Raw genomic sequence first — 25,905 nt, forward strand, 5'->3', positions numbered from 1 at the left:
TTGAGCTCAACATACCAACCCTGTTTCCCTTCAGTGATGTTAATAGTATCTCGGTGACGACGGCTGAGGTTCTACCGAGGACAGTATCACCACTCAGCTTTTCACGAGTCCCGGATTTGCAGAGGCAGGATAACTGTCAAAGCCCAAGATACCAAATCATGGGCCACCTTGTTTGTTTGGAAGAGGCTTCGTATGAAAAGTACGTGTTGCCATACGTAAGTAGTAGTAGTAGTAGTAAGAAGTAGTAGTAGTAGTAGTAGTAAGTAAGTAAGTAAGTAAGTAGTAGTAGTAAGTAGTAGTAAAGTCCAAGGTTATCCAGCCAAACGTTACGGGACAACTTAAACTTATAGTTCGTTCGTTTTTATCCAACATTCAAACAAAGAAAACACTACACACACTAAAAAAAAAATAGTTCCTTTTTTTCGTAGTTTTTTTTTCCTGTTAGAGATGCTAAGGCTTTGTGAAAGCGGTATAAAGGCAAGTCGATGAGTCGATCGAGTAGATGAGTTCGCGACACATCTTTTATGTTCTCAATCTACTTTCGCTATTGCTGTCCGCGAGATCAAGACGCTAACTTTGATAGGCCTGTTCATGTTATTTGAAACGGCTTTTTTATTTTAAGAAAAAAAAACCGGTTTTCTGGAAATCGTTATAGCGTGCTTCCTTGGAGTTGTATAAGAAAAGCTACTGGATGCAGTTATAGTAACAGCCTTACCGTGGATACGTCTTGAGGTAATTAAGATCGAAACCTAGCTAGCAAAACTTCGAATAATTCGAAAAAATCCAGTTAAGAGATGAGAGAAAGAGAGAAATGAAAGCATCTAGTTAATAAAATACATTCCTTTAAACACTTTTTAGATAGCGAAAATCCATGAGACGTCTCGAACACGTCGGGCAAATGTCGTTGTATGCGCCGACCACAAATGTTAATAAATAAAAAAAAACTAAGGTCGGTCTGGCTAGCTAACTCTAGATAGTGTGCTTTTGGCTAATTCCTACAATTCGGTGGTGCTAGCCCTACAACAACGCTGCTGGCCGTCGCCATCACGTTGCTAAACGCTTGCTTTCAATTGGTAACATCAAAAATTCCCTCTACCTGGACTTCATCGTAAAAAAGGATATTGTTCGGTCAGGTGAATAATTTGTGCAAAAAAAATTGCATGAAGACCTTTACAATGCCGCCAGGAACGTCGCTGTCGACGTTTTTGCCCTATTGTTTAACGTGTAACGGGTAAGCACATAAGGTTATCTAGTTTCGTTTTACGGCGAGCTTTTGATCGGTACAAACGTCGACGTCTTCTGCATAGATCCTCCTTGAAGAAAGGTGTGTTATTTGGCTTGAAGAACTAACTTTGGAGAAAAATTTGCACCGAAAGACACAGCAGGTATAACTTTTGCACATACGCTCCTAAAAAATAAGCCGAAAAAGTGATTTCACAAACGGACCCTATTTAGATAGACACTACCAGCCCTAATAAATAGAGCTGGTGGATAAAGTTGGCCCGAGAGTGAACTCTAGATAAATGTAGTTTTGTATAATTAATTTAGTTTGAACACCTGTGTACGCTGGACCTTCATATAAACGTTAGAAATATGCTAACACTTTTTCTAGGCAGCGCTGATGGCCATCTTCTCGCATTGATAGACGGCTGGTTTCGATATGCGTCAGTATACGCGTCTATACGTAAGGGAAGATATATTAGTTGCTAAAAATAACTTATTTGCCAAAAAAAAATCCACAAAAACTCAGCTTATCTCGGTCCGTACAGCATGCACTTTGTCTAGTAGCTTGTCTATGTTCATAGGATGTATCTTCTTGTAGTAACAATAATGATCAGTATAAGTAAAGCACTGTCAGATAGCAACCTTAATAATAATCCACATAGATTAACAAAGAGACTTGTTGCATGCGTGTAGCAAGTTTGTTTCAATAAACTATTGATAATGAACGAAGAACGCTTGTACGTTCGGCATACTGTATGTACAGAATATACATACAGCATGCCGATCCTGTAGCGTTCTTCCCATTAGTGCAGCAGTACAGTGATAATTATACTCGGAAAAATCGCAGCGAACTATTCATTATTCTCATACCTCATATGAAGTATTAATGGTCATCATATTATTTGATGGTATCGTGTTATATTCTCCAAAATCCATGTCTATAAAAAAATATCATTTGGTAAAAAAAGAAAAACTAGTTTTACGCAAATCTGGCCAACCAACTATAGTTCACCACCGTAAATAAAACTGCGTCACAAAAACCTCTCTACGTAATTTGATTTGCTACTGGTTTGTGATAGATAGAAAAAGATCACTCTGTTGACAGAGTTCGGGACCGTGCTGGAAAAACCAATTGAGCGCTAATATGTCGCGCTACCTGCAGAGCATATTGAAACATATACAAGCGTTCTCGTGACCACTGTCATTCAGCAATGATATGGCGACGATAGCACTGTAATTCAAGTGCCTCCATCTTAAGGAAGGCCGCCGCTTACGCACCGTTACTGAGCGTGAAAACATCGATTTTAGTATATAAACATAGGGGTTAAGTGGGTTGAGTTTTTGCGGGTTTTCGGTGGATATAAAAATACCCGCCTCCTCTATAGGCAAAAAAGGACACTATTCGGTTAGGGGACGACGTTGAGCCTCATAATGCTCCTTCCAAAATGTAGCCCGAACGCAACGAATGGAAAAAAATTAGCTCCATGATCACACAGGCGAACATCATCGGCAACAAGTAACGCTCTGTTCTCACTCTCCCTTTATGTTCCATAAGCTAAATCTAATTATTTTAACTCAACATTGGAAAATAACAGATTGAGCTGTCGGTAAATATACAGTGGACATATACGGATTTGAGGTCACGTGAAATGACTAAATTGGATAAAATCTCGAATTATACTTGTTAGTTGTTGGCGTTAGAGTTTGGTTTAAAGAACAAACTATTGATATCGCGACAATAACGAGGTGAGAATTCTACCGATACAGATGGGCGTGTAGAATCGAAAACTGTGAACTCTGATAAAATACGCATTGAAGGCCTCAAGAAATCTTGAGTGCTCTGCTTTTTGGATGTCTTAAAAACAAAAGATTTCCTCAGATAAGCCCAGGAGAACAACGCTAGCAATAGTGTGTCGATAACAAGGGTGAGCGTAGACACAAGCAAAATGTAAAAAGGTATAATTATATTGACGCTTTTAACAACAAGTCATTTGCAGCAGTGCTCAATCGATTCCAGGGCAAAAGTTTCCCAGCAGTCAACATAATTATGTACCAAAGACGAAATGTTTGTGAACGATGAAAGGCTTTTAGGCTTAGTTGAACCACTAATTCTAATTCATGTCGATATCGCTAAGCCTGAGCAACACAGCCTGTTAGAACCGCACCTAGCTGGGTCCTTTTAAGCTGTTTTTAACACTGTTTATTAGTTAACTAGCAGTAGGTCACTTCCGGGATTTTATATAGCCTACGCGAACCGCAGTGCAAGTTCTTAATAGTGCACATACGCGTTAGCAGTGAAAACGGGCACTGTTTCATCGCGTGTCCACGCTACATCGAACGACCATGAAGTTTAGCAGGCCACTACGTTACCACTGTAGTATTACGGGGTAGTGAGTATATAACAATTAACAGGAACTGTTGTATTCTTTATGTTTGGGTTAATCCGCTCATGCCGCAGCGGCAATCCACCCTAAGACAGATCCGAGATAAGCTCGTGTCCTTTAGACGCAAAAAAACTAGGGAAATATGCCACCCAGACCACGATGAATCTATATATTATGTAAATTCGGATTGCCGCATCAGGGGGTAGTTCAATTACCAGGATCAATGATGGAACAGGGACGTTTGACATGTGTATCATGCGTTGGAAGGACGAGCCCCGTGCTGCCATATTTATTGTGTATTATGTTGTTAATAAAGTATCAGATAAACAATTTTAATAAAAAAAATTTAGTCAACTTTATTTGTTAGACTAGCTTAAATTTTGAGGCGGTGGTTGAGTATTTAACGTGTTCAAGGACTATATAGGCTTCAGAGTCTATAAGAGTCTGCGTGTCACATCTTGTCGGCTATATCTTTGTCGAATTGCGGCAAACGTAATTCCAACATTCGACTTGAAACGACGTCATATGAAAATTACAGCTTTGCTTTAAAAAAAAAAAGCATTTACTCGGTGCTTTGATATATATACATGTAGTAGAAATTTGCGTTTTGCCGATCTCCTCTTTTTAGCTTGCTCAGGTCGTCTTCCATTCATCTCCTACGTTTACATCTTATACTTTGCCTCTGATCACGACGACAGGTGTCCGATCGCAACCTCTCCGATCATACGTCTAGTACTCAGTTGGCTACTAACATCTTTAGCAGACACGTGAACGAGAGATTCACCCAAAAACAGCTATGTTAATATCAACATTACATTCACCCTTGTACTGGTTAGTCTGGCAAGGTAAAAAGAAAAGTCGTTTGATTTCTCTCCATCGCTCACTATAAAAGTCAAGCGTACGAAAAATATTCAATGATATCTGTAGATGATTATTGTCTACAGGGTCACTACTTTATTGCTATACACATCTGGGAACTGGCTTTTCAAGTAAAGCCACTTGAGGCTAATGCTATCCACAGATAATATGAAATGTTTACAATAAAAAAAATCGAGCCGCTACTTAGAAGAGCCGTAATTCTACCAGGCCTTTTCATACAAAGTTCATAGGCCTATACAGGCCTGCTAATTAGGCTACCGTCCTCGTCCAGCCGGAATAATTACGCCGAGGCTCCGCAACTGTTGAAGAGCGTTTTCTGCAGAATAGGGCCTATCGTTCTCTTGCTGTCTGCGAAGTCTTACGACAAAATCCATATGGTCTTGAACTGCTTCTTCTAGTTCTTGTCGTGTAGTCCAAGAATGCAGACGCATCACATCAAAGTGCTCGCCTTCCACTGAAGCACCGAACTCTTTCAGACAACTTCTAATCTTCTTTTTACCACTGCGTCGAGATGTCGCTGTGGTATCACCCGAAGCAAAGTCTCGTGTTCTACACTCTGTCTGAGGTGCTAACTCAGCGTAAGATTTCATATGACGGCAGGTTTCTGTCATTTGTGAATCCCAATCGAAGTCATTGCTAACAAGATGTTTTTCACCTTTCTTTTTACTATGCTTGGATAATTTATGACGCTTTAGCAAAGCCTTTGTTTTTTTCGGGGGTCGCTTGAAGCAATTCTCTTCGATCGCTGTTTGCGCGCAGTACTGGTCAAGCGATTTTAGCGAGCCTTTTGCTGCGGTCGCTTCACTGCAAGGCGATCTGACGCCACTGTCGTCCTGATCGACTATATTAGGTAAGCGTACGGGCATTTCAGTCCGCGGTAATGGTTCTGGATTCTCGCGCAAATCCTGCGGTTGTAGAACGAATCGATAATCCGTATCTTCTATGTTTGTTTGTATAGACAAGCTTGTGGAGGCTTCGATTTCAATGTCATCAGTCGCTGTTAAGCTACTGTAAAAAGGCTCACTAACGTTAACTGGGACAAAATTATGTGTGTTTCGATCGGAGTATGTCACTCGGGGGGCGCTTCGAGGTTCGCTGGCAGAAACCTGCTCACATGTTACTGATTCAGGAGGTGGCGAGGTATCACATATTGTCCAATCGGGCTCTGGGGATGATCCTACTTCTTCAGTGCCCACTGTTACATATTCGTGTACTTTGTCTTGATTTACAGTCACCTCGTTCTCCAAAATGTCAAAGTCAAAATCGGAGAGATCCGAGTACACTCCTGAAACACCGCGAGTGTGAAGGTTACGCTAGACGATGTGTGCACCAAGCTAAATAGGTGCCTACACGATTGACTTATAATCTGTTAGGTGCGTTTAATTTTTTTTCCAGGTAAACAACAGCGTATAGCCCCAACAAAAGCCGCAAACCCGAACCGGGACAGCACTGTACGCTTTGACGGCTAAAAAGGGTTACATAATATAAACACTCCTGCCATTAACAAAACAAATCGGATCAAATCTAATAGTGCCTAATAAAAACCGGCGTTTTTTTCTTAATACAATATTGCAGATACTGGGTTAAACAGTTACCTATTCCCGTATATAATTGATCTATCTATTTATATTGTTCTCTCTTACTTGGTAATAAAACATTTCCAACCAGTTGGCTTCACCAACGGCACAGCGAAAATAATATGTTACGATGCGGGGCGTATGGGCTTTACTAAACTCTACCTGAAATTGATGAGATCTTGGACGATTCAGACCCACTGTCGCTTGCTTGATCTCCGTTCCGACTACTAGAACTGCTTACGTCCTCCCAAAGTGAATCCATCTTACTGTTCTACAGTGAACCGTATTTGCATTGTGAGATCGCATTATGGCAAGTGAAATCCAGTAATTCTAGAACAGCGCATTTGTCTACTGCAGCAGACAAATTCAGAAATACGACGACAACAAAATACAAAACAGGCCTAAACATTTTATCTCTTATTCTTGATGCTATTATGCCAGCTACTTGTGTTACTAAAGGAACAGTTTTGTCTTAACTGAGAACCTCATGCACTAATGGAAACTAAAGGTCGGCGTAAAGATTAGTTCATGTATAGACGATAATGATATGGATTGTAATAGTAATCGAATCCCGTACTCGTAAAAACGTTTCGTGCATCCTGAAAAATGTTATAACGGTTCGGCCAGCAGAATCGGGTCGGGAAAACCCAGAACAACAACGTCGAAATAGGTGCAGGATTAACCTTCTTATAGCGATATCTTTTTTTTTTTGTTCACTTACACAACACAGTGGAACAACTGTGACTCGCATAAACTACGACTCGCAGATAAATGTTGGGGAAAAAGACGACAGAGGCTATCAATTACGATAGTGTCATATTTTGCCCAAATGACGTCAGCCCCATAAGCTTAAGTTATTCTAGAAGAGAATAACTAAAGCAACTCGTATATTGGCAAGGCCTTCAACTTATGAAGTCAAGGTCGGAACCAATTACCGTAATTGTGTGCTTCCTGTGTAGCGGTCTCCTTACTTCGATAGTTCGTTTCTGAAATTTACCACTCTGTTGGTAAATTTCGAACAAGCATCAAACTTTCACGAGGCCCATCGAATGCCAACCTTAACTGTACTACAGTTATAAGGCAGGACCGGAAGCTTTGTTCCTTTCGCATTTTGGCATAGCCAGTACCCACGTGCTGCACGTGTTTTGTTCATAAATGACGATACTGCAAAATTAACCTTTGCTAAACTAGACTGTAGTTTAGGAGCCTTTACTTACACTCCTGAAAGAGGAGTGGCGAAGGCGAGTGTGCGTCAAGGAGTATATCCTATTCTAGCCAATATTGACGCTGCATGGATTAGAGTACGGGTCCACCGATCGTAACAAAATGCCGAAATCCCATACAACTTCGCGCACTGTTTTTGACAGTTGCCATTAAAAAAAAGTTGCAGGACCTAGTGAACGAGCTACTGGACGCGCTCGGGCTCCGAACCGTAACCCAATGTCCTGCTTAAATATTTTCTTCTTGTCAGTGCGAAACCGCCCAGGCAGTCTAACGAAACTTCGAAATTGTTCCGTCACCAAAGAGGTCATATTTAAGTCTAGATACCTTTGGAGCGATACACCAGAGTAGCACATCAGATCCTATTATGATTCGAGGTTCCCTATTGAGCTCGACGGTTGAAAAGTCCTGTGGCCACTGTCTTTGTTAAATCGGAACTTCGGCAAAGCTATGTTGGACGTGTTTCGTTTATTTACCACGTATTTGCAATATTTTGCACGAAAACACCTAACAGATCTCCATAAGTGACCAGGTAGCTGGAAACCAATAGCTGAACCACTCAAACTTCGTTCTTATTTCGTTCTTGGTTATCAGACAACCATCTGATAACAAGCATTACCGATTAGATACTTTCATGTATGAACTCGAGGCTGATGCGATGGTTACGCACAAATGTTGTAAACTGAAAGCGAGCAAATAGAAGGTCGATTTTTGGCAGCACTGCCTGCTCGGTGAGGCCAATAAAGATTTGCATAATTGATTAGTGCGTGCGAAATATTTTTAAGCAATGCTAGATATATATGTGGAAATATGAAAGAAACACCTCTAGAGTTACTTCAAGTGGACAGGATCAGTTAGGGGACTCCTCTTTTGTTTGAATGAACTAAAACCTTATGAACCGATCTAAATTGTAAGAAAAACGTTGGCATTCATGGTCCTTTTTCAGTGCTGAATTTAAACCCAATTTTCATCATAAGAGATCATATGCTGAACGGAATCAACATTCAATAGTAAAAATCAGGTTAAATGTTAACAAAGTATAACAATGAAAAATGAGACTGCCAAATCCAGTGCTACATTGTTGAAAATCGGACAAGATAGTTTTTCATTACCAATGCCCAATTTGGTATAGACTGACAATGGAATTTACTCAATGTGGGGACAAAATAAATACACAATGTATTACAAATCTTGAAAGAAACTTGTGGACTACCAAGAGTACAAGTGGTTGTTTGATACCTGATGCAAAGCGTTGAGTTCAATGTGGCCTAAAATTTAATGAAGAAAATAATTTTATCAGTTTTTCATTTCAAAGTATCTGTTGAGCGGCCAGGGTAATAAGTAATTTGAAATAAAGTAATTATCCGTCACGCTTTAGATAAAGGTGCGTTCAGCGAAAGTATAACGATGCTGGGCCCTAGTTGAAGTTCCTTTCCGAACGCAAATAGATAATATAAAAGCAATACTCAAGCAGTAGCACATACCCAAGGAGCACCAAATCGCTACTATTTACACGGTGATTCATATTAATTTCTACAACATACGGAACAGATTATACAGCATCGGATTGAGTCGATCAAGCGCATTTAATTCGTATTTATGGACAAATAAAAATTTCGTCCTTATTTTGCCATCATATACCTGACTTATCGTGGTCACCGCATTATGCACTTACTGTTAAAAGTTAAGGATTACTCTTTCCATTGACAATCGTCACGGTAACTTCCCGGAGTTTAAGCCACGCACCTGTATCAGAAATCTTCGTATACCCTTAGATGGAACCTTTCCTCCGTTGTATTCAAAGTCCATTTTTAAATACCGCTCTAGTCGCCAAACGAAACCCTTTTGGATTGAACACTTCCCAGCTGCCACTTACTTTAGCACAGTCGTTCAGTCCTATAAAACTGTTTAAGAATTGTTTTATATACCAACTTCTGTTGTAACATCACTGTTACTATTATTATAAAAACAAAGCGCAGTTGATCGTTGTCGTATACCTGTTACGTATGTCGTCAAGCCAAGAAACTAAAAAATCGAGCGACTTGTTAAATTAAGTATAGATGCATATTCATAATAGAATTGAAATGTGCATGACATCACCTCGGAACGTGTAATAGTTTGAATTAGGAATGTTTTATTTGTTGCTCTATTACTCTATAGCTATTAACTGGAGCCATTTTGCCAGCATTGGTGATTCTCTTCGATAAAGCAGTGAAGGCGTGCAATATTTTATATTCGCACATATCTGTGTTCAATTGTTCCACATATTGTCGTTTCCGCCCTTTTCCCATAAAGAAACAGATGACATAGCGGCAAATACTGACATGGTACTACATATATGCTACATCTGTTAGCGATTTTAAAATCGAAAGGCTTCCGACAGCTTCGGCCTTGCACGAGACTTATTACAGTACCGGTTAAGATTATAATCTTTCCATTCAGTAAGTTCTCCGGTAGGACTTAATTAATCCGATGTAATGAATTATTCTTAGTATTTCTCTCTGTCTCCGTTCGGCTCGCCCTTACGTAGCACAGACAAAGAGCGCTCACCAGTTCACGGTACGAGCGAACCATCTTAAAACGGCGTAAGTGTCTTGCTGTTTGGGTTTTACAAACGTTTATTATAGGTTGAATTATTGTTAGTATTAAATACAAGGAATACGTGTGTTAATACAGTTCTATAACTTCATGGATTTCCATTCCTATCATCTTCGATCGTTACGTAGCTAAACTCAACGCACCTTCATTGTATGAAACGTTTTTAAGCAAAAACAGTCAGTTAATTTACTAGTTATGGCTCCATACAATGGCTAGTTTCTAGAACAGCAATACTGCGTCGAAAAAGACAGACCGTATATGGAAAACTATGATTTGGCAGTGAGTTCCTTTAGGGCTCCTTCGTATTAACGTTATTTTTGTTCTCGTCATATTTTTCTTCGTCGGCTTTCATAGGCTCTTTCTCAGTTGTTACCGCACTATCGGCTGGTGCTGACGCGGCAAAAGCGTTGATGACAGGCTCAACAACTGAATCTACGTCTCTTTCGGATACTGCGGCAACGGACGCTGGGGTAACATCTCCATTACTCAAAGATCGGGGGGGTGGAAAGATAATGGGTGGCACATACGGTGGCATACGAGGTACAAAGACGAATCCGGCCTCACCGTAGACCCATCCATGACCAGGACGATAAACTGGGCCCCACAGTTTGGCTTGAGCAACCTGCAACAGCAGAACATCATATACGTCGTTTGTGTATCGCTTCTAGCCTGGAACAACGTGACTTACTACGAAGTGGTTATGGATATCACATCTAGAATACCAACTAAAGCTATAAAAATATAGTTTAATGTAACGAAAACCGCTATCTGAAATCGCAAATGTCTGCACTTAGGTTTTTCAGGCGGACATTTGCTTGGGCATGGTTCATTCGAAATAAGAGAACGGGTTGTCAGCACTGAACCACCCGTTGTTAATAAGCCACGTGAATTGTACGTCTGTAGATTTTTATATTGACTCGAAGTTACTGGTTTTTGAGAACAAAAAAAATGAAACGTTTCAGATACTAATAACCCACTCAGTTGCACATTGCACTGAAGGTCGACTTCAAAATTTTCACTAGTCGTCATTGTTAAGCTATCTGAAACAACAACAAGCCTCTCGGTACACAAGAAGCATATGCGCAGCAGAGTTCTCCCACGTTTGTGGTCCATTTTTCAAGTTACTATCATAAAATATACCTTACTTCTTATATATATATATATATATATGGATTAATGCAATATACATACTATGAGGCTTATTGGAAAACGAGAAACTTATTTTCTAATGTCTAACCTAGGCATATCTCCTCATTCAAAGTAAACTACATCAGGTTATAACGTATGTGTAGGCAGTGTCTTTTATGTTCCTCTTTTCTTTTGAAGTCGGGCTGCAAAGCACAATAGTGGCATATTGGAACTCAGTGTACAACCTATACCAGTTGGTCATCTGAAATCGACAATGAGCGCTTGGAAGCACGTTTGAACTCGTAAACTGACCGCGAAAATAAATTGCAGTCATATGGTCATTGACAATCACGTCAAATCCATGAGGTTTACTCAAAAATAAAAACCTGGATGCCCCACAGACTGAACATAATTACCATCGTTTCCCAATATCTCACTTGGCACCGACTGGCATGCAGCCACAGTGACAGGGTTCCACATAGAATTATTATGGATAACGTGGTGTCTTTATGTCAATATGAAAGAGATAAACGAATGGATAGTACCAAGAAATTAGCTCCAGCTCTGATTTGGTGGAAGAGAGGTGGCCTTATACACTGGACAGTGTTTGAAAAGGACAAGACCGTCAACAAGTACTCGTTTGTGGTTAAGTTGGGCTGATTATGGTGCAATAGCTATTCAACAAAAAAAATCGACAGAGAAAGCAAACGTATCTTTCACCGCTGTGACCACACATGAGAAAAATAAGGTAAGCCATTTTACAGAAGCTTGACTTGAAAGTTATTTTGTATTCACTGTTTTCTTTAGACCTCACGCCAACGGATCTTTTGCGATCACTGGCAATTGAAATTTTAAACATAACAATTAAGAATGAAAAGTGTCTCAAAAAAAACTGCGCGAATGGGTTCTTCATTATGATACCTGAAAATTACTAGCGAGAAAGAGTAAATTGATTAGGAGAGGAGCAACACATGTGAAGAGTAACGATAAATATATAACACATTGGTTTGTTGCTACAACTTAAATTAAACGCAGACAGCTTTTTTGACAGACAAATAAATGTTCTTACTTATATCACAACCTAATATTTCCGTTGAAAATATTGCGTATTCAATAACTGATACAAGATTAAAGGTTCAATCACCTGTTCCATAGGAAAGTCCCCCTCAGGTAATGTCTGGTTTTCAAGGGGAACCGGAACGGCTATAAATGTCCAGAGGCCATCAACGTTTCGCTGGGGACCTAGCGGGCCACCAGTTCGAAATCCAGGAACGTAAAAAAAGTTCGACGGCTTCCGAAAGCCTGTCGTAGTTGATCCGCCACACCAACACGCAAAAAGGATCGCGAAGGCTGTCGAAGACATTAGCATCTCTGGATTTTTAGCACAACGAACTGGAATGAAGTACAACAGATGATGCTTAAACTTTCTACCGAAGTATGGTTGACTTTTAGACCGAGACTTTTTAAACTGGTCTTTAGAAGAGCTGGCGCGATACTCTCACAGAGTGCACGCTAAAGAACTCCCACGGGCGGCAACGCACAGTTCTTTAGCAACACAATTATTACTGTCGAGATCGACTGATGGCTGAAGGCGTTTGGCTTTTTATGAAGCATGTTACCTCCCACGTAGTGGTCTCACTAAATAGAGGTGAGCAAGAAGGGAGAGTACAGACATTTTGCAGCGTATGAAAATCCGAGGGTAACTTTCTTCGCCTGCCTGCGTTTCGATGTGTCTATGACTATGTGCGCAGAGCCGTATTAGCCTGAACTCGTCCTCACGAGGTTGTTTTCTGCTAGCGTTCGAGTTGTGCAAGCGTGTGCATTTATGTGTGTCCGTTAGTACTAGAACTGTTGTAGTGTCCACCCCGGATTGCAGAATCTATGTATCGGAGTTGTTTCATAATTACGGAGATCTTGCACGCCGAAAGCTCAATTCATAGCGGCAGTGCGTTCCGCACAAAAAAGCGCCAGCGATGATGTGTGGATGTAGTAAACTTCTGTGGGCTGTGGAGCGATTGCGCAGCGAAGCGAAATCAAATCGAAGAATGCTTCACCGATGTGTTAAATTTCTTCTGGAACTACTGAAGTGACAAGTCGAAGAAATATGAGCGGCAGTAGAAGTTGGGCCGCTTTGTAGCAAAGCAAACCGCTGCAATCCGATGGGCTGAGGGTCGCGGCTGTAATCGTCAAAGCCAACGCGACACTAAGTACCGTCAAGAGGCTCACAATTCCAATTGAGTGGCAACGATAATGACAAATGAAAATAAAAACAAAAATATCAGAAAAATAACGCGTCTCTAACCAACAACAGCGAATCTAATTTTTCTTTTTTTAGCAGAAAATCGCTTCTGATAAACATCAAAATGTAAACTTCAATCTAAATTTTTGTTTTAAAAAAGAAGTTTTAAGTTTAAGTGTTTAAGTTTAAGGAGGCCGTTAACAAAAGAAGTTTTAAGAAGTGTTTTTTTTTTAAGAAAATTGATTCAAATAAACGTCAAAAGTTAACAAGTATAGCGATTTGATTAGTTATACAAGTACAACAATCAAATTATATCTAGAGAAAGTATTTTGTTAATATGCAACTGCTGGATTTATCCTTCGACTCATATAGACGTACGTTGCATAATTTATGAACGAATTGACTATCTGATCCAATCTCTAATCTAAAACGGTGTTATGGGCAAATGCTTAATAATGGGTATTGTCAATTTGATCAGATCACTTACTGAGCATTACTTTAAATTCAATATAATGTAGTTTATTACATTTATATTTCGTTTTTAAGTAATCAGTAGCCTTCTTAATAAAATGAAGCACATAGTCCATCCTTTCTTGTACATTTTAACTGTTCGACTATCTTTAACTAAACTTGTAACAAGCATAATACTGTGTTTGTTCTCAAGCGCGTTCAGATCAGTTCGTGTATGCAATTGATTTATCCAATAAATAAATATTTTTTCAGGCGGCTTTCAATTGCTAAAGGTAACTAAATTTTAAGAAAGGAATGATAGAATAAAATGTGAGGCCATGTTCACTTCAGGTGTTTGCCCCTTCAACAAGTGCAGAATATTTCTGTCAGCGAATCACGGATATTTTTTCAGTACCCACTACAAGTTGTATTCTTCGAATAGCGCTCTATATCAATCTGTGTTTACTACAGCAATCGTCATATATTGCGAGCTTAAGGAGCTTCTATTCGCGTGTGTTTGACATTATTAATAGGATAGACTTGAACTCCGTATAATCCACAACTTCAAAGCAAAAACTGTGACCGATGTAAGTGGCTGGTAGGCCCATTGCAAGTAACGCTTTGTTGCAAGTCGAAGGAGTACGATGCCATATAAAGTCCTATTTGAGGATCATCAGTTTTGTAAAATCAATTGTCTATAAACAAAGTATTATTATATATTTGAGCTACAAAACAACACAAACCGTTTTGTGAAATAAAAGTGCTTGCTAGGCGATTATTAGCGAGCTTACCACGAGCGACATATAAAAGACGCGTTGTTTTTAATCATAAGTTTTTAAAAAATCAGAAGAAAATTTTAAACGTTACTTTTATAGGAGAGCCTAACCTGAAACTTGAATATTTATGTTATGCAATTGACTTCTTTATATATTTCCTGCATACAGAATCGAATTCTTATAAGCATTTTCTCAGAGATCGAGCCCGTAGAGCATCTGAAATGAAAACTCAAATATGCATAACCAAAATTGTCATTTGGTAAGTAAGAGCGTCGTGCTAAACCTGTGTAAATATCCGTGTACTGCATAACCCAAAAGATTGCTTTTGCCTCTATGTATTATGAGAATAGCTACGTTTAATAACTATCGTTCCGTAGCCATGCTGAGCTCTTCCTTTACGAAAATAAAGAGCCTGAATCTGTGTTCTTACCGCGGAATCTAGTGTAACTTTTTTATTCTCATATAAGCTGTGCAACATATGGGTAAGCTATAACCCAATTACCAGCAAATGAATAGATGCAAATAAATATTTATTTATGAATACCTATAGCCAAAGTTATTCCTTTCCTCACGCACACGCTGATTCTTACATGCACATCGTTTGTCCTGCGATTCGCCCGGTCAAGCTGCCGCCTTTAGCGCCTATAGATCAGCGTTATCAGCCACAGCCGTCTGCTGACGGGAGGTAGCTGCTAATTGATTGTTGTTTGAGTTTTTTATGTAGCAAATGCGTGCGGTGTCCTCTGCGACTGAATGCACTTCTTTCTCATGAATTCATTTGGAACTTGGGATCGTTACCAATAATAAATCTGAAGATTTTTTTCAAATATGTAGATTTTTGTGATCACGAGATCATCGTCACAGTGAAATATACAGTTTGCTTCATCTATTATTAATACGTGAGTTACATATCGAGTCTACCAAAATATTTTAGAGATCCATATATATAAATATATATATATGGATCTCTAAGACAATGAATTAATACATACTTGTTTCTGTTCGTTGTTGAAGGCGTTGTGCACTTTGTTTTGTATTCCATGCATTGGTCTCAATGGTAAGTTTGTTTGAATTAGTCGAAAATACGCTGGTACGTACAATTACTTTTACAGTACTTTACGTGAGTAAAGACACTGTTTACTAAAGTGGACAATCTAGCCTGATTATTCGTGGTAATGGCACAATCTGGCCGAGGAAGTGGTAAAGACGCTTCGCAGGAAGCCTTTGATGTGGTTCAAGAAATGTCACAATTGTTGAACACGACGCTGGATGCCCGGGCTCTCCACTTATGCATTCGGTTACTCGAACACGGTGCAGATCCTAGAGCGCTGGCCGAAGTTGTTCGAACACTTCAGGTAAGTCTATGTTTGGTTTACCATGGTTTAACGTTTTTTTTACTGTTTTTTAAAATTGTTTATACTGTTTTCTAACAACTCTTGCTTATAGCAATTATTGCGTGAGATCGATTAAGAAATGGAATTCTTTGTTTTCTACACTTGATTTCAGCCTTCGCTGGGTAAGTTCTCAGCGAATGCATTTCAAATAGATCAAAACAAATCTCTTAGAATATTTATCACATGACTCAAAGAAAACATTTACAGAGTGTTGATCACCTGTAAGCTCCAAATGTATTTTAAAGGATGTACTTCTATAGTTTATGCAAATGACCACAGTTTAAAGTACGTCATAGTATATTCCTTATATTTACGAAAAAAAACGAAAAAAAAAAGGTATGCATCTGAGAATCACATCGATGTTGATAAAACGCCGATCCGTAGCCTTGTTTCTCTTTATGAAACAGCAGCACAATTCTGACTGTTTTTCAGGTATCGCAGTCATCGGATCGACAAAGTCGACAGACGCGTAGTTAAGCGGCTACATTTAAAAGACTGGCTCCAGCGGGGAAAAAGCTCAATGTGACGCCGGGAAACTTAAAATTGAGACTTTTTTTTTTAATGAGTGTTTAATCTGAGATGCTTTCTCATAGGTGCGAAGAAGATCTTCTTTCGAGCGTCACAAAGCCGTCCCACGTTTTATTCAATTACATAGCTTCAACACTCTGAGTCGACGAAATATTCTGGTCAATACGATATCGTTGTTGAAAATCTGTTGAAACTCCAGCAGGTCGACGATCTGCTGTGTAAATATATATGCACCTCTATTGATAAACGTAAATGAATTTAGATATGTAGTATATGATAGATGTAAATAAATAATAATTATTTACAAGTGTGTATACCAAGGATTCCGACATTAACAATTACATTTGTTCAATACGTCTGCGGTACTATAATATGACGCTTAGCTCTTATTATTATAAAGAGATGATAATACTAATTGTTGCCAATTATCACAGTTATTTGTTGTAGATATTAAAACAATGCCTGCGGGTCAGATTTATAATAAGTTCGGTTCCTCTTAGATGCGCAGTTCGGTAGCCCACTTTTGAAATGAATTTCTCAACTGCACACTGTCCACATAGTAATGAAACGACAACTTGAAAACTGAGCTTATCCCAACACAGTTGCAAACCTAGCATACGGTATCTGCACAAGAACTCTTATATCCAACGTACTGTGAAATCTTTGGTCATGGAATCTCAGTGTATGTAAATGTTTCTAAACACTGCTATAGTTTCTCTCTGTTAGTATTTATTAAAGTGGCATAATGAGCTTAAACAAGTTCATTCATCAAGAGCTGATTATTCATACTAAATTTTAAAAAAAAAACTGCACTTTAATATATCGTTTTGCTCAGCTAAGGGTTTCTTAATTAATGACAAATGGAGTCAAGCTTTTCGGATTAATACGAAACCAAAGATCCTCAACTGTTTTTTTTGCGACGAAGTGGTTAGGAGATGACGAACTAAAAACGACAAATGGATCCCACATGTTCAGTTTAGATTTTATGCAATTTGAACTCCTACGTCTATTAGCAAGCTGTAGGCCATCTGCAGAGTTGTCATTTACGCTAATATATACTGCATATAGATTGCAAACTTTAAGAGTAACTGAGTACAATCGATTGGTCGTACTAGCTTCCAAGTATTTAAGTGATTTATCACGATGTGTATTGCAGAAGATAGAGAGACTAAAACTTCTTATTTCTAAAGAAACTAAAGAAATCATATTTCGTTAGTGTAGAAAATTTGGTGCAGCAAATACTTAGCGTTACAGTAGAAATATAACAATTTTAAGGAGTATTCAGCAATATCCGTTTTATTAATAGATACAGTTCTATCGTTAAAGTCGGGAACTAAAGAGGCGTTAAACCCGTTAGTCTGGTTTTAAAATGGTCTAATTATGGCCTACGTCTTCTTCGTCGTTGGCACCTCCTTTCTCATCATTACACTCCTCGGCGTCAATATCATCTTCACTTTCTTCGCTATCGCTGTCGAACCATTCCAACTCTTTCTCGTTAAGTTCAATGATCTTTTTCCAATCATCCATCTTATAAATATCGATGGCGTACATATCACGTAGTACGAGTTGTTGATCACCTTAAAGGTTTTTACCACCACACATCAATGCTGTCAGATAGATCAGACAAGGCTTGCTCCAGCATGACCTCGCGAGTAGAAAAAGTTTACTGAGAATCTTCTTTCGCCTGTTCTGTACTGTTTTGCATCTTCTAAATAGATCAGGCAAGACGTGCTCAAGCATGACCCCGCTAATAGAAAAAAAAGTTTACTGAGAATCCTCTTTTTCCTGTTTTATACTGCTTGATTCACTACGTCTGAAAAGCAACAGCATCTTCTTTTTTCATTACAAAATCCCAAGAAACCGATTCAGAATCAAATAGAGCATATCGCTATTGCGCAAGAATGCTTACATGATTACCTAAAGGCTTCACAGAACCACAAATGTTCAGTAAACGTTTTTATTCTTTTCTGGAAAATTTTAGTGGCAATGGTGTACGTCCTGGCGAAAGCCCACTTACCTGTTTCGAATATCCCTCCGTATAAATATAAGACGCCATGTTTAATAGCCAAACATGAACTCATACGTGGCTGAGGCCAGAAACGATCATCTTGTATTTCGTCCTTATCCGGTTTCAAGTCACCACAACTGGCTGCTCCTACTGCTGCACCAGAAGAGATTCTAACAGTAAAGATTCCGTCTGTTTTTACCTCGTCGTGCTGCTGCTGCTCTTCGAGCTCCGTTTGAAAAGATTCAGTCGCGGATTTAATTGACTGACCGGTATTCTTTGGTATCTGTAATGCACAGAATGGAAAACTATTATGCATCAAGAAAAACTTATATAAGCCTCAACACTTTTTTGAGTTGAGTATTATTGGAGAACTTCCTAAACAGTCTCCCCTGTAGAGCCTATTATTGCTATATTTGCTATATATAATTTTTACTATATATACTATTATTGCTGAAAAAATTCTAGAAACAAGGTGACTCCTATTTTTTACATTTGTTCTACAGCACATAATATAACTACGTGTATGTGGAATTTCTAAGTAACGCACCTCCTTTTTAAGATCCATCTCTCGCCACAATCCTCTATCGGTTTCTAGCATGTACAGATCGGCAAGACATACTGACGTGATTGTCTCCTCATCTTCCTCGCGGTCGCATACGCCACCAAAAAAATATGCCCTGTTGGGTTGAGGACCGGACACAGCCGCCATTCCTGAACGCGGACCCGGTTGACAACCACCTTGTTTCACCAAGGACCATTTCCATTTCCCGATATTTCCTGTATATAACGGTTGAAGAGTACAACGTGATAGGTAGCTTTAGGGAAAAATGAAATCCAGTTTATTAAGCTAATTATAGACCTACCGAAGTACCTTTGCTTTATTGCACGCGGGTTAAGATTTCGAGATGAAACGAACTTCTAAACTGCGACAGTAGTAAAAATCTCCGACGTCTGTTATTATTTCTTGTATATATAAACAGCTGCTATTGGGTATCGAGATCAAAGTCTCGGTTAATCCAATAAAATTAAGACTACACAACTCCCTTTCCAGTATGTACATGTCAATATATGCTAATAACGTGTGTGTATCGTAGATAGTACTTCATGCTGATAATTATCATTAATCGACTTGTGACTAAAATATATTTTTTGTACCCGTTTTGCTGCCTTCTTGCAGGAACCACATATCCATATATGTTATTCCTTTCTCAGCATCCTTGCCCAGTTTTTCTCTAGAGTAACCACCATATACCATTAGCTTATTGCTCTCCAGCATGACCATCTGAACACCGGATCGTGGACTTGGGCCCTGATTTGCCGGCTCGATTTTAGTCCACTGACGATCACCGATTGAAAAACGGTACACATCATTATAATACATAGCGTTCCTAGAATTGTGGACAGATAAAAAGAAATGTAAGATCACTGAGTTCATTAGGATTACGTTTAATTAGCAATACTGGTAAACGTATTGACTTGCGAATGCAGCCAGTTGAAGATCTGAGTCTTTCTCCTTGATCTTAATGAGACCGATTGTTGAATAAATTCTGATTCGCTTGAGTATTATTGCTTATATCAGTGCGCTTTACATATAAGAAAAATGTATGCTTAATGACTGACCTTAAATAGCCCAAAAGGATTTGCAAGTGGCGCCTTATCTCACAACGAGCAAAAAGTTTTTATGATCTGCTAAAAACAAATTTACATGTTTACTCTTATATACAAATCCCAACACTAATTGTCATCGAGTACCTGAGACTTTCATGAAAACCTCCAAAAAGAAAAATCTCTTTTCCATTAGTCACCATTCGGTGACCGGAGCGAGCTGAGGGCCCTCCTTTGGCGTCAACCTTTTCCCACCGTGTTTCCTTTATATGATAACACCAGAGGTCCTTGTAGTGGTAAAACTGTGATTGCGTGGGTGAAGCAAACTCCCCTCCAAACATCCATATTTGACCACCACCTTTACCAAACGTAGCAACAAATGCAAAATATACAAAATTAAAAAGGGTGAGTAGCGAGGCATCAGCAAAAGATATATTCGTAATTATTATTCATCATTAATTACCCACTCATTTCAGATAAACCGTTTTAGAAACCCTTGTTTTCTCCTTTGTTTCTATTTATCCATATATGTTGTTGTGCCATTATATGTATTAGATAGATTTTAGGTACCAAACAAATTGTACAAACATATTATGGATTATATAACAGCATTTAATTTGTTTCTCCTTAATTAAATTCTCCTTTAATTTACCTTGTGCAACAATAACAGATTGTTGAGAGCAACGCGGAGGTGGTGCATATGGGGTTGTTAAACGAAGCCAATTGTTTTTCTTAATGTTATATGTATATAATTCATTATACATCGTCGTCTTGTGGCCATTGAAGTAACTGCCCCCGAATAGATAAAGTAGATCCTAAAAGTGAATATTCTTTTTATCATCGAATTCATTGAAAATAATATAATAACTATTATTATTAATATTATTATTATCACTATACTTTAGGTATGTTAACAAATGGCACATGCAAAAAATTGATTATTTTTACTTCACGTATTCTCTTCTAGTCACAACGTTCCAAAAATTATTCAATAGACGACTTTTTTTTCACTAACTTTGTCTGGGCTGGCAAGGAATGAACATCCACTTCTCTGTGATGGGGGGCCAACGAGATCTTCTGCTACACGCTCCTTTTGACGATCCATCAATAAAAAATTCTCAATCAGCTTCTCGACATCCTCCTGCATAAATTGATAAAGAAAAAAATTTGTTTGCCTAGCGTTCCATATGCTTTGTAGTATTTATCAAGTTTAAAGAATCAGTTGGCTATTAGAAGAGCCTTAGAAGTTTAAGTAAAATTAATCTCTATGAACAGATGGTTAACACGGTCGTCTACTGCAGATACAGTTATTACTATATTCATGATAATTCGATACATTCCCAAAACGAGGATTAAGACAGCTCACCTCGCCTTTCTCCGATAGTTCCTTCTTGTGTTTCATTTCGGCTTTCTTTGCCGTCTTTGCCGCAGTTTTTTCGGCGCCCTTTCCTTTCTTAGATTTTTCCTTTTTTCCCATCGTAGGATCTGAGGATAGTTGTACGAGCAATTATAAACTTGAAAATTGACGCACTCAATTAGTTACTCTAGTTATGGCACTGATAACGTAAAGACATTTGCGTAGCATTTAAGAAGAGTTGTATGTGCGTATATAAACGTATACGCTTATAGTTAGCATGCTCATTCAGTTCTACGGTTTCTAGCCTGGTATACCCTCTTTACACAACTCTTCTTAAATGCTTCGGAATATGTTTTTACGTTATTACTCCCACAACTAGAGTAACTAATTATTTAAGTGATTTAATTTTCTACCTAACAATTCGAACAACAACGGATCGGACAAAGAACTTATAGTTATGAAAAACTCTACTTAATTTCTATTTTTATCTTTTCATCCACAATACTTACGTAACGTCTATCGATTCTATTTACACTAAAGAGCTTGTATACAAACTGAGATTTTAAAAAGATCATGGATGTACATAATGTACATATGCACATTAATAATACAAACGAAACATTCACCACAACTCTACACTCCAGGTTCTATAGTGTGGTGATCCAGTCTGCTTCTGTTAATCAAACCTGTCTTAAAATAAGTAGTTTTTTGCTACACTGAGTGGAAGCGGCTGTCTATAAGCCAACTCAAACAAGCTAAAACTTAATACGTAAGACACAATATCGATCGTGTGTAAACCATTTGAAAATAAGGTATGTTTACTTTATTGCAGGAGAAGATATCACTGGAATATTGTTTAAGTTTCTCCAACTAGTATGTAGCGCACACTGTCTTCTGTCGGCCATGTAAACAAGAGGCCCATCCACGTGCGCCAACATGATCAGTGATCGAAAAATATTATAAAAACTTAGGGCATATTTTTGCCTAGATTACAATAAAAAAACAGCATGTCACATCGGTGTTCTTCCTTGCATGTACTGGCAAAGAGTGATTTGTCAAAAAAACCCTAAATCATAATTGTAAGGTTGCAAGGTTTGATTTTGGCGCCATTTGTGTTCCGCCGATTATGCTTCGCCAATTAAGCGGGAGCACGTCTTTGTTTACGAACATAACCAAAACGAGACAAAAACCGGTCTATGATTTTCGAGCATTTTCTTGTCAAGATTGTGGACAGTATTGTTGACAATAATAGCATCGTGCTAACTTTGGCGTGTCCACACTACGGGTTGGGCTGTGCTGCACCGACTGTTGTGAAGAAGCGACGGCTCCATCATCATGAAAATCGACGAGATCAAATACAGTTCGGCCAAGGCGCAGCGAGTTGCCGCCCATTCTCATATTAAGGGATTGGGTCTGGATGAGCAAGGCAATGTGATTCCTCAAGCAGCCGGTCTCGTTGGACAGAAAAATGCTAGGGAAGCTTGTGGAATCATCGTGGATCTTATTAAGGCAAAGAAAATGGCTGGACGCGCTGTTCTTCTCGCTGGCCCGCCCGGTACAGGAAAAACGGCTCTCGCGATGGGTATCTCACAGGAACTCGGTAACAAAGTGCCGTTTTGTCCAATGGTTGCCTCGGAAGTGTACTCTAATGAAGTGAAAAAGACAGAAGTTCTCATGGAAAACTTCCGCCGAGCCATTGGTCTTCGTATCAAAGAGAACAAGGAGGTTTATGAGGGCGAAGTAACTGAAATGACACCAGCGGAGACCGAAAACCCTATTGGCGGCTATGGGAAGACTATTTCGCATGTCGTCGTTGGCCTGCGCACCGCTAAAGGAACCAAACAACTTAAACTCGATCCAGCAATTTATGAAGCGTTACAAAAAGAAAAAGTCGAAGTTGGTGATGTTATTTATATCGAAGCAAATTCGGGTGCCGTAAAAAGACAGGGCCGTAGTGATGTATACGCGACAGAATTCGATCTTGAGGCCGAGGAATATGTGCCGTTGCCTAAGGGTGACGTGCACAAGAAAAAAGAAGTTATCCAGGACGTAACGCTGCATGACCTGGACGTAGCTAATGCCCGACCACAAGGTGGTCAAGATATCTTGTCGATGATGGGACAACTGTTGAAGCCACGAAAGACAGAAATTACTGACAAGTTACGCAAAGAAATCAACAAAAGCGTCAATAAATATTTAGATCAGGGTGTTGCTGAGCTCGTACCAGGTGTACTTTTTATCGACGAAGTCCATATGCTCGATATTGAATGTTTCACGTTTCTTCATCGCGCGCTCGAGTCGCTTATTTCACCCATAGTCGTACTCGCTACAAACCGAGGGCGATGCATCGTTCGAGGTACGGACTTGTTAGCGCCACACGGCATCCCCCTCGATTTGATGGATCGTCTGCTTTGCGTAAGACTGATACCTTACAATCAAGAAGAAATTAGTCTCATCCTTAAATTGCGTTCGACAACCGAGCAGCTTTCGGTCGAGGACGAGGCTTTGAACGAATTGGCAGAGATTGGCAAGCGAGCTACTCTTCGTTACGCCATCCAACTGATGAATCCAGCTGCACTTCTAGCTAAAGTCAACGGACGAACGGACATAAAGAAGGCTGACGTCCTCGAATGTGACCAGCTATTCAAAGACTCAAAAAGTTCGGCAAAACTGCTGCAAGAAGACGGTGGAAAATTTCTTAAATAATTAGTTAGCGTCTCACGTGATAGTAATAACATTCGGGCAGTTACGTGCACGTATTTGCCAGCATAGTAATTGAACGCTGACAACAACTGCACAAAGAATAACACGTGAAGACAAGCAGAACCGATCATGGGTAGAAATCCTTCGACATGTCTTGGACAGAACATATTATGCTAAAAGTTTACAAATAGAGACCCATTGATTCATTGCGAGTATGTACATTGCACCAGCATAGTTACTGACTTAGGCGGAGGGACAAGGGATGTAGTGTGAGTTATGCCTAATTGCGTCGACTGAGAAAAAATCGAGGCAGACAGGTTGAAACTGAACAAGGGTACGTGAAACAAGCTATGTATAGTAATGAATTTGTTATTCTGTACTACTGACATCATTATTTTTTCAATAAATTCGTTATCATTATGCGTAATAACGACATCGAATCGATATTCATTTGATAAATAAGCATAGTGTTAAATGTGCCTCTTTATGTTAACTTGTTTATTACTATCAACCAAATTTCGCATTATTTGTTCATTACCTCTCTTTGATTTTCGAATCTAAACATGGATAGAAACTGTACTGTGCACTGAATAAAAAGATAAGGACAACTATTCCATTAATCACTGAATCTATTAATCATTCATTAATAATCATCAAAGTAATTAATTAACTGAATTTATTAATCATTGAATAACTAATGTAGTGATGATTTGTTTACATTTTTGAAAAAGACGAGCAGTCGGCTTTAATATTTGTTAGTACTAGTTAGAGTTGATTCAATATACAATAGTCAAGGCGTGTTTACAATTTTCGAAAAAAAAAAAAGACGAAGTACATTTCGTCTAAGGCTCACGCGTTATCATTAGAGAGTACTTTAGCTTTGAAAACGTTAGTAATCTGAACTGGGAATCGACTGACTATCGACTGTCCTACTCGCAGCCCTTTCTCTTCCTAGTTGATTCCCGACTTCTTCGAATTTCAATTTTATTTAATTAAAGCAAAAGTCTCTTAATCTATAAGGAAAACACTAGGCTTTACCTAAGCTCAACACTCTATTGTAATCAATTTGAATCTGAAAATGACAAACTTCACAGTTGTTACTAGGTGTTTGATGTATTGAATGAACTTAAGTTTGTTTCTATTTTTGAACCTTATATTTAATTAAGCTCTAGCTCAAATATTTAGTAGAGATATTTTTATGTTAAAAAAAATTAAAGCCGATCCAACTTCAAGTACTTCCATGTAAATATATTTTCATTCGCATTGAGTAGCGTTATGTGTGTCCTGACCTGTGAAAGACAAGTCCATTATAATAACACATTCATGCTCTTAGTAGAATCCTTTGCCTTTGCTTTTGGATGTATTAACATTGCGTTAGCAAAATCCGTTTCCTTGTACTGCTTCAGGTCCATCACTACCATGGGCATGTATCTAATAATAACCTACACACATGCCTATGGAAAGTATTTTGTTGGGTAGCTTTGAATGATTCATCGTTTTGACAGCACTGAGTTCTTCTCTCGTTAGTGGCGGTTTCTTTTCAAACGCCTGGATGACTCATTTCATACGATTGGCCTTCACTCGTAAAGCCTCTTGCCCTCGGTGCCCTTCTTTTTCGGCGATTTCGTGCCCTCCTCCTCTTTTAGCGTTTCGTCAGGGGAATTTGCTTGCTGCTACTGTCGCTAGCCCATTACTGCTGCGAGTGTGTCGCCAAGGCATAGAAACCGAAAGGAGTATGTTGTGAAGTGTGCGTCCAACTGGAAAAACTTGACCTCATAGAAAATATATCGAACGAGATTGGCGGAAAAGTAGACATAAAAATCATCGATTGTTG

The 25,905-nt window shown here is 38.9% G+C and overlaps 5 protein-coding genes across 11 annotated transcripts; 2 read left to right on the forward strand and 3 right to left on the reverse strand.

Moving 5' to 3' along the window:
- Positions 1-3,938: 3,938 nt before the first annotated feature.
- On the reverse strand, positions 3,939-7,962 carry LOC111262978 (uncharacterized). 2 transcript variants are annotated; one of them, XM_086969395.1, is made up of 3 exons: positions 7,613-7,962; positions 6,227-6,335; positions 3,939-5,772 (listed from the first exon to the last, which is right to left on the reverse strand). In XM_086969395.1, exons 2-3 carry the CDS (start codon positions 6,324-6,326, stop codon positions 4,742-4,744), a joined length of 1,131 nt encoding a protein of 376 aa, XP_086825521.1. In that variant the 5' UTR covers positions 6,327-6,335; positions 7,613-7,962; the 3' UTR covers positions 3,939-4,741. The 2 variants fall into 2 exon arrangements, with proteins under 2 accessions (XP_086825521.1, XP_086825520.1); XM_086969394.1 differs by having other exon boundaries at positions 6,227-6,415.
- Positions 7,963-9,389: 1,427 nt separating this feature from the next.
- Positions 9,390-15,543, reverse strand: LOC111262988 (uncharacterized). 2 transcript variants are annotated; one of them, XM_022837667.2, is made up of 2 exons: positions 15,469-15,543; positions 9,390-10,505 (listed from the first exon to the last, which is right to left on the reverse strand). In XM_022837667.2, the coding sequence occupies exons 1-2, from the start codon at positions 15,520-15,522 to the stop codon at positions 10,173-10,175; spliced, it is 387 nt and encodes a 128-aa protein (XP_022693402.1). In that variant the 5' UTR covers positions 15,523-15,543; the 3' UTR covers positions 9,390-10,172. The 2 variants fall into 2 exon arrangements, with proteins under 2 accessions (XP_022693402.1, XP_022693401.1); XM_022837666.2 differs by lacking the exon at positions 15,469-15,543 and adding an exon at positions 12,156-13,244.
- Positions 15,544-15,646: 103 nt separating this feature from the next.
- Mzt1 (Mitotic spindle organizing protein 1) lies at positions 15,647-16,712 on the forward strand. Its single transcript, XM_086969401.1, has 2 exons — positions 15,647-15,831; positions 16,303-16,712. Exons 1-2 carry the CDS (start codon positions 15,652-15,654, stop codon positions 16,345-16,347), a joined length of 225 nt encoding a protein of 74 aa, XP_086825527.1. The 5' UTR covers positions 15,647-15,651; the 3' UTR covers positions 16,348-16,712.
- Positions 16,713-17,666: 954 nt separating this feature from the next.
- Positions 17,667-25,498, reverse strand: LOC111262985 (kelch domain-containing protein 4). Of its 5 annotated transcripts, none has more exons than XM_022837653.2 (9): positions 25,361-25,498; positions 21,378-21,496; positions 21,027-21,152; positions 20,664-20,826; positions 20,159-20,369; positions 19,562-19,794; positions 18,954-19,183; positions 18,416-18,689; positions 17,667-17,975 (listed from the first exon to the last, which is right to left on the reverse strand). In XM_022837653.2, the coding sequence occupies exons 1-9, from the start codon at positions 25,377-25,379 to the stop codon at positions 17,773-17,775; spliced, it is 1,578 nt and encodes a 525-aa protein (XP_022693388.1). In that variant the 5' UTR covers positions 25,380-25,498; the 3' UTR covers positions 17,667-17,772. The 5 variants fall into 5 exon arrangements, with proteins under 5 accessions (XP_022693388.1, XP_022693389.1, XP_086825526.1 ...); XM_022837654.2 differs by lacking the exon at positions 25,361-25,498 and adding an exon at positions 22,191-22,298; XM_086969400.1 differs by lacking the exon at positions 25,361-25,498 and adding an exon at positions 21,995-22,013.
- pont (RuvB-like helicase pontin) lies at positions 22,516-24,506 on the forward strand. The gene has a single exon (XM_022837656.2). The coding sequence runs from the start codon at positions 22,704-22,706 to the stop codon at positions 24,072-24,074; it is 1,371 nt and encodes a 456-aa protein (XP_022693391.1). The 5' UTR covers positions 22,516-22,703; the 3' UTR covers positions 24,075-24,506.
- Positions 25,499-25,905: the final 407 nt, after the last annotated feature.

This window comes from Varroa jacobsoni, unplaced genomic scaffold (genome assembly GCF_002532875.2).
Source record: "Varroa jacobsoni isolate VJ856 unplaced genomic scaffold, vjacob_1.0 scaffold_721, whole genome shotgun sequence".
Taxonomy (NCBI): Eukaryota; Metazoa; Arthropoda; class Arachnida; order Mesostigmata; family Varroidae; genus Varroa; species Varroa jacobsoni.